This window comes from Rosa rugosa, chromosome 1 (assembly GCF_958449725.1).
Source record: "Rosa rugosa chromosome 1, drRosRugo1.1, whole genome shotgun sequence".
NCBI classification, from domain to species: Eukaryota; Viridiplantae; Streptophyta; class Magnoliopsida; order Rosales; family Rosaceae; genus Rosa; species Rosa rugosa.
The window spans coordinates 10,021,450-10,035,891 of record NC_084820.1 but is presented as its reverse complement, the minus strand read 5'-3'; the positions used below and the strand labels follow the sequence as shown (position 1 = coordinate 10,035,891).

Here is a 14,442-nt window from a genome sequence, read left to right as displayed (position 1 = left end):
GGAGCAGCCAACTTGAATACAATTCTTAATGCAAGATCAGGTCGGCATGTTCTGATGTTAGCAACCATGCGTTTCAACTTTCAATGCTTTATTTTTCAGGTTTCTGGAAATTTTGCTTTGAAAGCAGGTGGTACCGATTGGTACCGAACCGATCGGATTCGGGCCTAATCGGTATGGCAGCTGAGTTTCCGGCGTCCCGAACCGAACCGAGCCGACTATAAACTCGGTATCGGTATCGGTATAGGCATGTTACCGAGCCGAGCCAAACCGATCCCAGGCCTACTTGAGATCACTTCAGTCTGAGTTAATTTATTTATTTGTTAGTCAAAACAAATCCGAGCTTGGTCGAGTTGCCGTCCGAGCATTGAATTTTGCTTCCCAACACCAATCGCATGGTACTATATGAAAATCTTGAATGTATTGGATTATATTATGCATCTCATTGAGTTTTGATGAATTCGTGGGAGAATTGTTTTGGTTGATTAGTTTCAGAGCCTTTGTTTTTTATTGGAATTGAATAAATAAATAACCTGAAAGAAGATGGAATTTGTTAGTCAGGATGTTGTTAGCTAGAGGACTAGCTTGCTAGGCACTCAGAATAGTCAAATGTGAGATATTGCCGAGAAGAAAAGTGGTGTATACATTATGGTGTATATATAGAATCTCATGAGGAAGCTATTCTTATTTATGTTTGTGCTCATTTTGTGATGTTGTATGAGATTTTTGGCACTGTTTTAATGACCTATAATGATGTTTGTTTAGAAGTTGTTTACTTCACAGCATATTGCTTTCTTTTCCTTTGAAACTTTTTGTGCTGTTTAGAGTATCCAGTTTTGTACTGCATGTACCCTTACTTTAGCTTTATTATGAAAGAACATGATTACATGTAAGCAAATTTTGATAGTACGATGGTTCTTTTGATAGACACGCTACAAACAATGTCTTCAATATCTTTGCCTCTGTGATTTTATGGTTTTGATTCTACATCTGTGTGCTGCCTCGATTGGCTTTCTTTATTTTCTTCAATTCAGGCTTACGTCCCTCTCTTGTATTTTGCAATTTCATTAATCAAGGCTTGAGGACACACTACAAGAAAAATGGTCTACGACAACATCATATTTACAACATATTATAAATGTTCGTTGTTGCTTATAGTTTTCCACAACGGGCAAACAATGTGTGTTGTTAAAAACTGTATACCACAACATGCGTCATTTGCATGTTGTTAATTTAGTTATTGACAACTCACCTTACACGTTTTTATTTTTAAGTTGTCAATTAAAACATTAACAAGTATAAATGCATCTTGTTAAATATTTTCAAAACAACAACGTGCAGCGAACACTGTTAAAACTTTGAGAAAAAAGATACAAGAAAACTTGCAGAACAATTGTGCTCAACAAGCACCTGTGGGCTGTGGACTAAAGTCACTACAAACTCAACTCGATCTTTCTCAAAGAAAAAAAGAGAAAAAGAAAAAAAATATTAAAAAATCAGCCCTCTGAATCCATCAGAGATCCAAAACGTATAAAATCCTGGGCTTGAAGAATTGAACTCTGAAGCTCTAGACTCTCATTCTCTCAAACGGCTTCGCCCTCACCAGCTTAAACCCTAAACCGCACGAAACGATGTCGTGGCTTCCCTCCGCCGTCGCTCTCAATTGCATCGACGACTTCGCCATGAAGCAAGACCACTTCTCCGGCGTCGCCGCCGTCGAGCACATCCCGCTCAGCCACTTGGCCGACGGCAGGATCGACTCTGCCTCGGCTGTGGTCCTCCAATCATTCGCGTACCTCCCACGTGCCGCCCAGCGTCAGCTACGTCCTTACCAGCTCATCCTCTGCCTCGGCTCCGGCGACTGCGCCACTGACTCCACTTTCACTGCCGACCTCGGTTGTCAATCTCCGAAGCATTTCGATGGCCGGATTTCTGGCGTTTACGGCTACGAAGGTACTTCGTTCTTTCTTCATATTAGGTGTTCCACTGTTTCGCACCTTCAATTTCATCGTCTTGGTTCCTATTGCGTTCTAATCAGCACAGCATGTTGTTTAGCTTGAAAATTGTTTGAAGAACTCAGCTTTTAGCCTCGCAGCTGCAAAACACTGTTATTCATTTGCTTCTTCATGTTTGCTTGTTCCTCCTGAATTGGCATATTGTCGAACACTAGGTATGCATTGAAAATAAAGATGATTCATGCTAGATAGTGAAATTGATATAAAAATTCGATTGAAGGATGTGAGTATGAGACATTGCAGTCTTACTGTGTACAACTGTGGACAGTATAATGAATGTTCATGAGAATTAGATAAAAGTGGTTTTGAGAGTGAATTTGAAATACTTTAATTTTAGCTGTATTGGGAATCATCCTCTGAGAGTGATGGTCTAATGGATGGTGTATCAGGTATTTGTGGCAACGTTTGATGTTTCGGTTTGTGTAATTTGCATAACGATCGATCAGATTGATGTTAATGTGGTTGTGTATATGCAGATGATGCAAAATGTGGTATGCCGACATGGATCTGCAAGGGGCTTACTTATTTTCTTATTTGCAGGCCTGGTTTACTTCTATCTCTAAGGTTGGTTTGTTGCCTTAAAGTAATCTTCAACTTAATTATTACTATACAGTGCTTTGAATTTATGCCCTTCTTTTATGTGATCATGTTCAGGCTTTTGATCTGTTGGAAATGGTAAAGGCAATCAAAGGTATTGTCTAGCAGAATGTTTTTGATAGAAAGCTGCAAGTAGTCAAGCAGTTAGCTGCTATCGTTACTCCATTATTGGTAATTGGATAGTCGGGTAAAACTATAAATGTTGAGTAAAGAACACAGGTTCAAAGATATTGTTTTGGTCATGTATTTCACTAGGGTAATGCACATAATGGTTTTGAGCAGAAGGCTAGAAGTTGCATGGCAAATGTTGCTCTGTACTCCATACATTTTGGTTACATTAACTTTTAGGTTTTCATTTGCATAGCTTTTCCAGCAGTCCATGGATGCTTAGAAAGGGGATTCTTGCAGCAGGAGAATCTGTTGCAACATGGTCTTCCTGTTGTGCTCTAAGGTAATTTATTGCTGGGATGCAGTAATAATAAACTAATCATCTTTGTTTCCTTTTAAATGTCACTCCACAGGTTAATCGATTTAATAACCTAAAACACACAGATGATTGGTGTTAGTTTCCTGACTGTTGGACAATGCTTTCATGTTTTCAGTATCTATCGCGCAGGCATAGCTTTAGATATTACAGGTTTCGTTGGCCAAACCAGCTGCTAGGATTCTTGAAGTTACTGGAAAAACTGCACAGAGCATTAGAACCCGATAGGATCCATTGAACTTCCTCTTAATTTATGATATTTGTAGTCACAACAATGCTTGTTTTGTCAATTACCAATGATCCACAAAGGATTCAGTACTTTGTCTTGCATTTTTTGTTAGGAATATATCTATTAGACAATATGGTACTCTTAATGAAATGTATATTTTTCTTTTACATGGTTAGTCTACTAATATTGGCATGGGAATGTGCTCAAGTAATGGTGAATGTTTACAGAGTAATCGAGAAAGGTAAAGGAAAGAACCCAGCAAATTGGGTGCAATAATATATATTGAAACATTATAACAACGTATTCAGTAATATGACAACATACCATGTATGCTGTCGAAAACTAAAGACAACATGCTGAGAGTGTTGTTAAAACTTACAACATACACTTGAAACGTTGTCGAAAATTTATGACAACGTGCAGAGCTCATTGTTGAATAATTACAACAACGTGCGTCGCCTCTTTTTGACAACGTGCAAAGCGCGATGTTAAGGACTCATGGACTTTTAATGACTCTGGCATCTACAACATGCGCCAAACGTTGTCAAAAGTGATTGACAACGTGAATTGCAAGTTGCTAAACGTGTTTTTTCTTGTAGTGACAGCTTTAATGGAAACTATTTTTGCAATTTTTGATCCCATTGTATAGCTATCTTCCTAATATTTATGATTTTTTCTTCTGTTTTTGTTGGCATTAATGTGTTTGAAGTTTGCTTCTTGAGTCGGTCTCTGTTGTTATCTTATCTCATTTCATTTTTCTGAGATTTCTAACCCTGTTTTCTGGCATTTAAGTGTGAGATTGTGGTCAATGTGTTTTATTTTATTAATTACCGTCAACGTACCACTTCTTGGGTCTCTGATATTCCTGTTGAAATGCATATCTCTGCCTTTTGATCTTGGTTAATATCTATCCCACCTTTTAAGAGGAAGGTTAAGTAGGACAAAGACATCTGAAGATAGTTTTATATTGCGAATGCGATGATTGATTCATGCTAATATATCTGTACAAAAATTTGTGCTGCTGTGTATCGAATTCTATATCATCTACCCTTTTAAAGGTATCAAAAGTAGAATGAAAATGAAATGTTACACACACACACACACATTCTGCATACAAATTTTATCAAGAGCGAAGCTTCGCTTTGAAATTAAAGAGCGCATTTAGGCCTCGTTTGGTTCGGCGCGGGGAATGGAAAGGTTGGGAATGGAAACTTTATCCTTTCCTGTGTTTGACACACCCAAGGAAAGGAACAACTTTCTTGCATGAAGGGAAAATGGGGGGGGGGGGATGGGGGGGGAATGGATCCTCTCTCACTCCATGGGATTCATTTTTCCTCATACTTTCCCTGCATTAATTGCACATTAATTTTCTACTCTAAAGATTATTTTAATAGCTGTTATTATCGAATTATCCAACAAACTCTTGTTTATGTTTTGATAATAAGGATATTATTGGAAAATTGATGTTACATTCTTTCCTATTCATGCACGAACCAAACATCGGAAAGGAAAGTAAAATACGTTTTTCGATTACTTTTCCGGCGTTTCCAAACATTGGTAGGGAAACTAGAGGGAAATTTACTTTCCCATGTTCATGGGAAAGACCGAGGAACCAATTTCCTTTCCAGCAACCAAAAGATGTCTTAGAGTTTAGGGTCACTTTTCGGTCGCATATCCACATCTCGACCGTTCAGTTTTTAGGTACTAATGTATAGATCATCTCCGTAAAGTTTCAGCCAAATTGATGATCGTTGAGGTATCTAACTCGCTAAAACCAATGGACGAACTAAATCTGTCCAACCTGAACCATACTAGCTTTAAGGCAGTTATCAATGCCTTAACAATTATCAATTTGGCTAAAAATTTGCGGAGATGATCTATACATTAGTACCTAAAAACTGAACGGTCGAGATATGGATATGCGACCGAAAAATGACCCTAAACTCTAAATGCGCGCTTTAATTTCAAAGCAAAACTTCACTCTGGATAGGATCTGTATATATATATATAGGATCTGTATATATATATATATATATATATATATATATATATATATATATATATATATATATATATATATATATATATAGTTATAAACTAGAGAATAAGAGAGAGATAGAAGAAAGCTATTATTATTATAATGACTCTGCTAGGGTTGCGCTTCTGCCGCCCTTGGCCTCCCCTCCATCGTCGATGGACACCTATTCCGATTCCCTTCTCATCGCACTCATCGGACATGACAGCTGCTGTCTCCTCCACGAGGCCAAGGCTAGGCTTCTCTCAATCCCAATCTGCAGGAGCCCCGGTTTTGCTGGGGCATATGAATAGATCTCCTTCGTTCTGGGGGCGAGGGGAAAAGCTCCGATTGGGCGTTGCCGGTGGTGAAGCAAGCAAAGGCAAGCCTTCGATCTATAACTCTGGCGACGAGGGGCTATGCTTCTTGCCGAATGGATGCGGTGGCGATGCTGATCTCGACTGCAGCACTGAAGGGTGGCTGATATCCGCAGACGAAGCGGGGCTCTTGGCTGTGGTGGTGAAAAGTGGTGGCTGGCCCCTGCTCTGGTGGATGGTCAACGATCGGGTCTCTTCTGTGACGTTCACGCGGGGAGGCACTATGGGTCATCATGCTACTCTCGGGGATTGGTCCTGGCCGGTATTGCAGATGCTGCTGAAACTTCAATTGAAGCGCAGCCGAGTTTGGGTGTCCAGATCACAATGGAGGAGCATGTGGTTGGGCTGTCTTTGGGCTCCCATCCAAGCCCAGATCTCGGGGAGTCTGACGAAGGAGGTGGACGTGGGACTACCTTCGCATTGGTCGGCATGGATGCTTGGCCGGCCGGTGCCAATATTGCTGTCGGCGGCAGGAACAACTTGGGAACAGCTAGGTTTTGTCCTTGATAGGCTTTGCTAGTTGATGATTGGGCCTAGGGCTCTAAAATGGATGTTGGGCCTGCTCTTTCTTGGGTCCACAATAACTAATGGGTTTCTATACCCATTTTTTACTTAGTATTTTTTAAAATTTACTTGCCTATTACTATGCATTACTGTCCATAGTGATATAGGCTTTCTTGAATAAGTGAGCATGGGTACCGTCAAATGATCGGACCTAATTCTATGTATCGCTGTGGTTTCACCACAAACTCTTTATCTGCCCAAAGTCGGTAGAGGGAGGATATGTAATGGTCCTTTCTGGCCTGAGAATTATTAATATATCGACATGATATTCTTAAAAAAAAAAAAAGAGATAGAATAGAGAAACAAAATGTAGGAGGAGGTAGAAGTGTGTATTTTATTCTCATTAGACCCCTTTATATAGGAGTAATGTTTACATCATAAGGACATAACTAATGAGTATTTACAGTGGACAGTCACATATATATAATATTTATAACACTCCCCCTTGGATGTTCACCACTAAATGATATGGTGTTGGACGCGCTTAATGTTGCCTCGTCAAAACCTTGCCAGGTAACAAAAACCCAGTGGGACAAAAACAACCTTGGTCGAAGGAGAAAAAGAGTACAACGCGCATATGTCCTAGGTAGCATATTTTAAATGCTCCCCCTGATGAGAATCTCCCCCTGATTTTTGCAAGCTTCAATCATGTATGTAATAAAATACATGCACCATGTATATTAGATATGGTGTGTCGATTACATAGGTGAGACTATGTGTGCTTTGCATAAAAGGGGACTCATCATGAATTGCAATTCCTGCAAAAGTTAGGGCATTACCAATAAAACTATGATGTTCTTAATGAATCTTACCTGACTTGATTAGAGTAGAACTAATTTCATATGCTCAAATTATAAATAAAGATATTAGCAAAGAATAACAATATAAAGGAACAACAATTGACACATTTACCTTTATTCAATATTCCGAGCATTGAAATTTAAGTATGGCATACTTAGCCATAAATATCAATTAGTGTAATTGATAATTTCATATAGGCTCAATATGAGCTCTAGATCAATTCATAATTTTGTGGAAGTTAGAATATGTTGCAACATTATGAGTATGATTCGAATTTGATTTCTTAGTCTTGTCATAGTACTCATTGAGGCAATAAGTTACTTTGACTGTAAATGAATGAGTATCTATGAAACTTTAGACATTTTGATTCCATGAGTGAGCTTTAAGATCTTTTACTCATTCATGGACTTGCCCTTGGGCAATATGAATCGGTCAAGGATTTGATTAAGCAATATGCTTATAATGACACATTTGGGGATTTGCTTTTAGTAATTTGCCTTTAAGATCTTCATAATAGCTTATGACAACTTGCTATAAGCCTCTCGTCAATATAACAGCTATATGTAACACTGTACTTATAGAAAAGTTGTCGCTTGGAGAAGAATGCCCATGTCTCTATAAAGAGAATTGTGTCATAGTGATTTCAATTCACTTTAGTACACCATTTGTTATTTTTAGGGTAGATAAAGTCCAAGTATATCATCACGTTTACAATATTTAAATTCATTGGAATTTCCTCTTTCCAATTTGGCCAATAGTATGATTTGTCGACACAATGAAACGTGGTAGTATATAGCCCTTGATGATATTTAGTTGCAACTACAGATGAGATATCATCAATGATCATCAATTAGAGATCTATCACACATTCAAAATATATGCATGCATTAGCTATAATAAGCTTATTCATATCAGGTACCCATGCCTCTTTTAGGGCATTTGTTGTCTCTCAAGGACAAATTAATTAAAGAATGTGGATCTTTGTATAACCTCATAACGAGTGTTATAGGGCTTGTATAATCTTCCCTTATAGGGAGATTAAAACATTGGACTTGGTGGATATATCCCACATAATGCACGCCGTTACAATAGTGTTTCCTCCCCCTAACGGCGGGAAGACCATCTAGTTTGACCATTCGCAAAATATGTGTGCAAAAAATTTGGATTGGAAATCCATTAGTGGGTGGCGAGCCCAAACCAATTTTTAGGTCAAAAACTTGTCTTTAATAAGTGTCACTTTCTCAATTTCTCATAATTGATTGAGACTTTTTCTTAAGATAATAATAAGACATGGTGGATAAATATCACACACCAATTCATATCGTTTTTCATAATATTTCTCCCTCTAATGACGGGAGAATTGTCTTATTAAAGTGACAACTCGCATATATGCGATAAATTATAACTTCCTCGTTAGGAAAGTTTGCAATTATTGTTGTATTATACAATAATGTAGAGTATGTATGTAGATGAGTCTACATGACATAGTAATGACACATTAGTCACGCCAAAATAAATTTATTTGGCTCAATAAAATTTTTAATTCATGATATAGTATACAGTAGTATACTCATAGTTGATTAATAGAACATAAAGTCGGTGAAAATTTCATCACCAATATATGCAGTGGTATTCCATATATGTAACATAATATGAGCTTAGTTGGAGTCGGCCATCAATCAAGATCTGCAACTCTTGAGATGATTGTTACCTTAGCTTTTGGAAGCATCAATTGTGAAAAATTATCAACAATTGCAATGGATCATGTCCATAGTTGCATTATATGCGTGCAAGACAACTATGTTTGTCATTATATTTATCATGAACATTCATGGTTCAAAATGAATTTATTAATGAACATGTGGTTCATATTATTGTTTGACACTGAAAACAAATGTCAAAATTATATACTCAAATTTCGAGCTGGGACAGTAGTCCATATGGGCATAAGCATATACTCGAATAATAATAGATTTAGGGACCATAGCCCTCATACTCAAAACATTTTGTTTGAGTCTTCACAATTAGAAGCATGTTCTAAAAGTGGAGTGAACAGAGATTCACATGTACTCATAAAGAGAAGGGACAAAGGTCCTGACATAATTGGAGATCAAGAAACAAGATGTTTCGATCTATTTGATTGTATAACAATCAGTGGAGGAATTTTAAGTCCTCATGAAATTGAATCAAGAAACATGTAGTTTCGATCTCATTATAAATTGACAATTTTATATCAAATTATTAGATAAGATGATCAAATTGAAGTCGTCAAACTCATGAAAAATACATACCTCGATTCTGTAGGAAATATAATTAATATTTTTGATACCAATATGTGAGTACCATATGCCAAAATAGAGGCAGATTCATTTAGAGTCAGTAATTGAAATATAAAGCTATGGTATGTTAACATTTCTCATACATCAACTATTTTTACCCCTTTAAGGACTCATGTTACTACTTTGAGGACTAATATTACTATTTTGAGGACTCATATGGTAAACTAAGAAAATTTGCCACTTTAAGGACTCATGTTACCACTTTGAGGACTAATATTACTATTTTAAGGACTCATGTGGTAACTAAGAAAATTTACCACTTTAAGGACTCATGTTACTACTTTAAGGACTAATGTTACTATTTTGAGGACTCATTTTACAACTTTTAAGGCAATTGTATGCATGTCATACGTTAACACATTATAGAATTTTCCATTGAAATATGCATTAATATAACATTATAACAAAATAATCATAAATTTGTTGTAGTCTAGTTGGTTAGGATATTTGGTTCGCATCCAAAAAGACATGAGTTCAATTCCCAACGATGGAAAATAATTTTGTTATTTTTCACAAACGACATAATCATATGAGGTAGATATAATCATAAGTAATAAATGTTCATTATGATCGCATAAAATAAATAACTATGGTAAGTATCGAATAATGGTAATATAATGATAATAAAATGAGTTATTAATAACAATAACTACAAGATAATGGCAATTAAAAATATTATCATGATAATTGTAGCTCTTGCAACAAATACTCATGACAAATTCAGTTATGAAAGAATTGTAATAAAGGTAATTTAAACATAATAAATATGGTTAAACAGGTAAAGATAATGAAACATAATTACGTTTAATCGGTGCCAAAACATAGGCTTAAAATGACTAAACAAAATAAATAGAGACAAAAAAAGCGCCTAAACATAGGCTTAAAATTTATCGGTATCAAGAAAACCGCCGTTGATCATGTAATCAATATGTTTTCCATTGTCCACAAAAAAATCAGGACTTTGAGCTTGTTATCTTCACTGACAGATTCTCCACATAATTTTAGTTGGGAGGTAATCATATGTTTAGCGGAATTGAAAATCAGTGACAGATTTAAAGTTCTGAAGGCGCAAAATGCGTCCATTCATATCGTGCTCTAGATAGAACAATGGTTTTCTGGTGAGCAAATCGATCAGCCAATGCTTGCCAAATCTCAAGTGGATCTTTCACCGTAAGGTAATCATATTTTAGGATCTTATCAAGATGATAACGCAAGAAAATCATAGGCTTGGCGGGATCTTGCACATATGACTTATTGTCAACTTTGATGGCATTTCCAAGGTTTTTAGCCATAAGGTGAATTTCAACATCAAATAGTTCTTGCCAGAAATTTTAAGAGGATCATAGTCCAATTTTGTTAGATGCGTCATCTTTCTATAAAGAGAAAAGATGAGATATATTAGGATCCATAATTATTAGAACAATATGTTCTATGAAAAATTCATATACGAAACAAAGGTTTCGAATAGTTCATAAATATGAACAATGGATCCCATAGGGAACACACAAGAAAAACATTTGTGTGATGTCTATAGAACCATAGGTTCTAAGACTACTCGGTCAGAGGACTCGAGTCTTGAGCAATGGAACATGTAGTTCTCATTGTCGTATATGAAATATAAATTTTCAACAATTATATTATATAAAAGATACATACAAATACATGTAAATGATCGCATAAAGAAAATTGATATTCATCTAGAAGAGAAAGAAGAAAAACTCATAGATCATTAGGCTTGGTCATAGGCAACTATGTTGCACCATAAGGCTTGCGGATCATCATGGAGTTCAAAGAAGAAGAAAAATAAGAGCAAATTCGTGCTGATAACGTGTTATAAACTAGAGAATAAGAGAGAGATAGAATAGAGAAACAAAATGTAGGAGGAGGTAGAAGTGTGTATTTCATTCTCATTAGACCCCTTTATATAGGAGTAATGTTTAAATCATAAGGACATAACTAATAAGTATTTACAGTGGACAGCCAAATATATATAATATTTATAACATATATATATATATATATATATATATATATATATATATATATATTCACACACTATTTTTCTCTATTCACACACCCCTTCTATTTTTCTATTACTTTAAATCAATTTTTTTTTACAAATTACCCTAACTACCCTCTCTTGCAATTAATTTTTTTTTTCTTTTTTCTATTTGGCAATTCAATAATCCCTAAATCCTAAACCCTTATTTTCTAGCAGGCACAGAGGACTTCAAAACTCTTTTCGATTCCCCTTTCTTCTTTTTTTTCCATCAAAAACTTCTCTAGCATAGTCATTCTATCTCTCTAATATGATGCTTTGAAGTTCAATCAAAGCAGAACAAGCAACTTTAGATCCATCTTTGGAGTAAATTTTACACTTGATTTGCAATGGAGACATGTAAGAAAAATATGAGTTCAGTGATTATTCGAATCCCATAGAATTCATCATTCCTGGTAAAATTCTAACTGAAATTATTTGGTGTATTTGAATCCATTGAGCAACTATAGAACTTTACAACAGCCTAATAATGTTAACCTTATGATTATAGACATGATTTGTTCTACTATATTATGCTAGAATATGAAAGATTTTGCCATAAGAAAATTATACAAATATAAGTTGAGGGGGGTTTCAGAGATAAGGAGTGGTTGTTTGTGGAGGTGGGGGTGAGTTTCAGCAAGGGTTTGTGTTTTTTATTGAGGGTTGATTGGTTTTGATGCTTCTAGTTACTCCTGTTTACTAGTTTTTATTTTTATGAAGCAGTGTTGTGGACTGGTACATTGATTTTTGTTATTTTCTACCAAATTATTAGGGTAATTCATGCTCCAATATACATTATTGAAGTATTTGTGCTGACAATTTTATCATTGCTTCTAGTTGAAAGGAATTAAACGTGTTGAGATAAGGATAGCTTGCTCTTTGCTACTGTAAGTTCATGTGCAACTTTTTACTCTCTGGTTTTGCAGCCCCAACTATGGTTTATGCATTTCATTTTTATATACGTACCAACTTTTTACCATCTATACATTTAAGTTTAGTAACTATAATTACTACTCTAAATAACCAACTAGTTATTGTATTGAGATTCTCTTCACAATGTTGAATTAGATCCAGTACCTTTTTACCTAACAATCAGAGTGTGGAGAGCAAAACCATATTTACTGCTGAAAATTAGTGTTACTTGGAAGATCTTCGTATCATAATATCTTAGTAGCAAAAAAAATTTGATTTATTATATAATGATGGTTTATTCATGATTGACTTGCCAAATAGAAAAAAGAAATAAGAAAAAGAGAGGGTAGTTAGGGTAATTTGAAAAAGAAAATTAAATTAAAGTAATAGAAAAATAGAGAGGGTGTGTGAATAGAGAAAATAAGTGTGTGAATAGCACCACCCTAATAAGTGTGCATGGCAAGTGAGATTCTTCTTTTGGACGTAGGTTCTGCTAGATTGCTTTTACCACGGATTTTAAGGTTCTAGTTCATATCTTATTTTGAGTGTTTGTTTGCTTTAAGTTGAGAAACCACAACTTAGGATGTTGTACCAGTTGCTTGTATAACTTGTTCAGTTGAGGTAAGTAACTTTTGTTTGCTCTAGAATCATGATAAATATATTATGGATGATATGTTACTATATTTATTATACGCTTATGATTTTGAGTGCACCATTTTTGTTTCCGTTGTGATTGCTTTGGCTTGTACTAGTACATGTGCATCATGCAAAATGTGATAAGTTTTGAAAGAGATTTTCGATAGGAACTTTCTTGGCATATCAATACTAGTAGGCTGTTTGGAGAGAATTCTGTTATGTAAGTGCAAGTTCTGCATTGTCTGTTCTGTCTTTGCAGGTTCTGCATTGTCTGTTATATGGCCCATATAGTGGGTTTGTCATCGACGGGTGACGTTTGTCTCCCAACTCTGATAAATTTGAGTCTCACTGGTATGTTGTATCTAGAGGAACCTAGAAAGTTCTGTTTTATTTGTTTTCAGTGCACTCCATGTATTATGCATTTTACCATATTCTATATAAGTATGGGATGCCTCTCTATTTGTTGCTTGTGGTGTGTTATAGTTACTTACTGAGTTTATATTTCATTAGTAATTTGTTGTGGTTCCAGGTACTGAAAATGTATTGAATGCTTAGAAGACTACGGCAGCTAGTGGTTGTGTCGGCGTCCCCTAGAATAAAAGTTTCAAGTTTCTTGTTTGAGATTATTCTAAGGCAAAATAGCCAAATGACCCCTTGACTTTTTTCATGGCTGTTACCCCCTGACGTTTCAATTTTGATTATCTACACCCTCACTTTTCTAATTGTTGCCAATTTACACCCTATCGTTATTTTTTGGACTTTCCATCCAATTTTCCGTTAACTTGGTTAGCACGTGAGGGGCTTTTTCGTCTTTTTAACTATCACAAAAAAAAAATATACAAAACTGTTCTTCGTTAAAAGAAGGAAAAAAAAATTGCCCTTTGTCGCTTCTTCCTTGTCCATCTCTTCTTCTTCTTCACTCCCTTTATTTCAAGGTTGGTTGTTAGCTTGCAACTGATCGCTTAATTAATATTTGCTAGTCACATCAAATGATTGGATGATCATATAACTGAAGGAGAAACCATCTTTGATCATTTAGGTTTCTGGTTTTCTTTTTCTTTGAAGGCCAGACTGGATTAATATTTCAAACATTCATATGAGAATTTGATCTTCCATGTTTCCAGTTGGAGGGGTTTATATTGTGTATAAGATTGAGGAGCCATCGAACAAACTAAAATATTTATATGTATGGAATATGAAAAATTAAAATTACAGCAAGCATGTGAAGGTCATCTTGATTGATCCAAGTTGGGATTGTGTTTTATTGATCTCGATAAAAGGAACATAGAGGAAGAGGTCATGCTGAGAAGAAGATAATTGAGAGATAGACAGAGAAGAAGAGGAGAGGATGAGGGAAAAAAAAAAACAGTTGTGGGAGACGAATAGCAGTATTTTTTTTATTTTTTAACAAAGTAATTTTGTATTTTTTTTCTTGA

At 35.6% G+C, this 14,442-nt stretch overlaps 1 protein-coding gene across 2 annotated transcripts; it reads left to right on the top strand.

Annotated features, from left to right (window-relative positions):
* Window positions 1-1,124: 1,124 nt before the first annotated feature.
* LOC133716183 (uncharacterized) lies at window positions 1,125-3,489 on the top strand. Of its 2 annotated transcripts, none has more exons than XM_062142910.1 (4): window positions 1,125-1,950; window positions 2,489-2,576; window positions 2,974-3,060; window positions 3,226-3,489. In XM_062142910.1, exons 1-4 carry the CDS (start codon window positions 1,629-1,631, stop codon window positions 3,329-3,331), a joined length of 603 nt encoding a protein of 200 aa, XP_061998894.1. In that variant the 5' UTR covers window positions 1,125-1,628; the 3' UTR covers window positions 3,332-3,489. The 2 variants fall into 2 exon arrangements, with proteins under 2 accessions (XP_061998894.1, XP_061998890.1); XM_062142906.1 differs by having other exon boundaries at window positions 1,131-1,950; window positions 3,212-3,489.
* The last annotated feature ends 10,953 nt before the right edge of the window (window positions 3,490-14,442 follow it).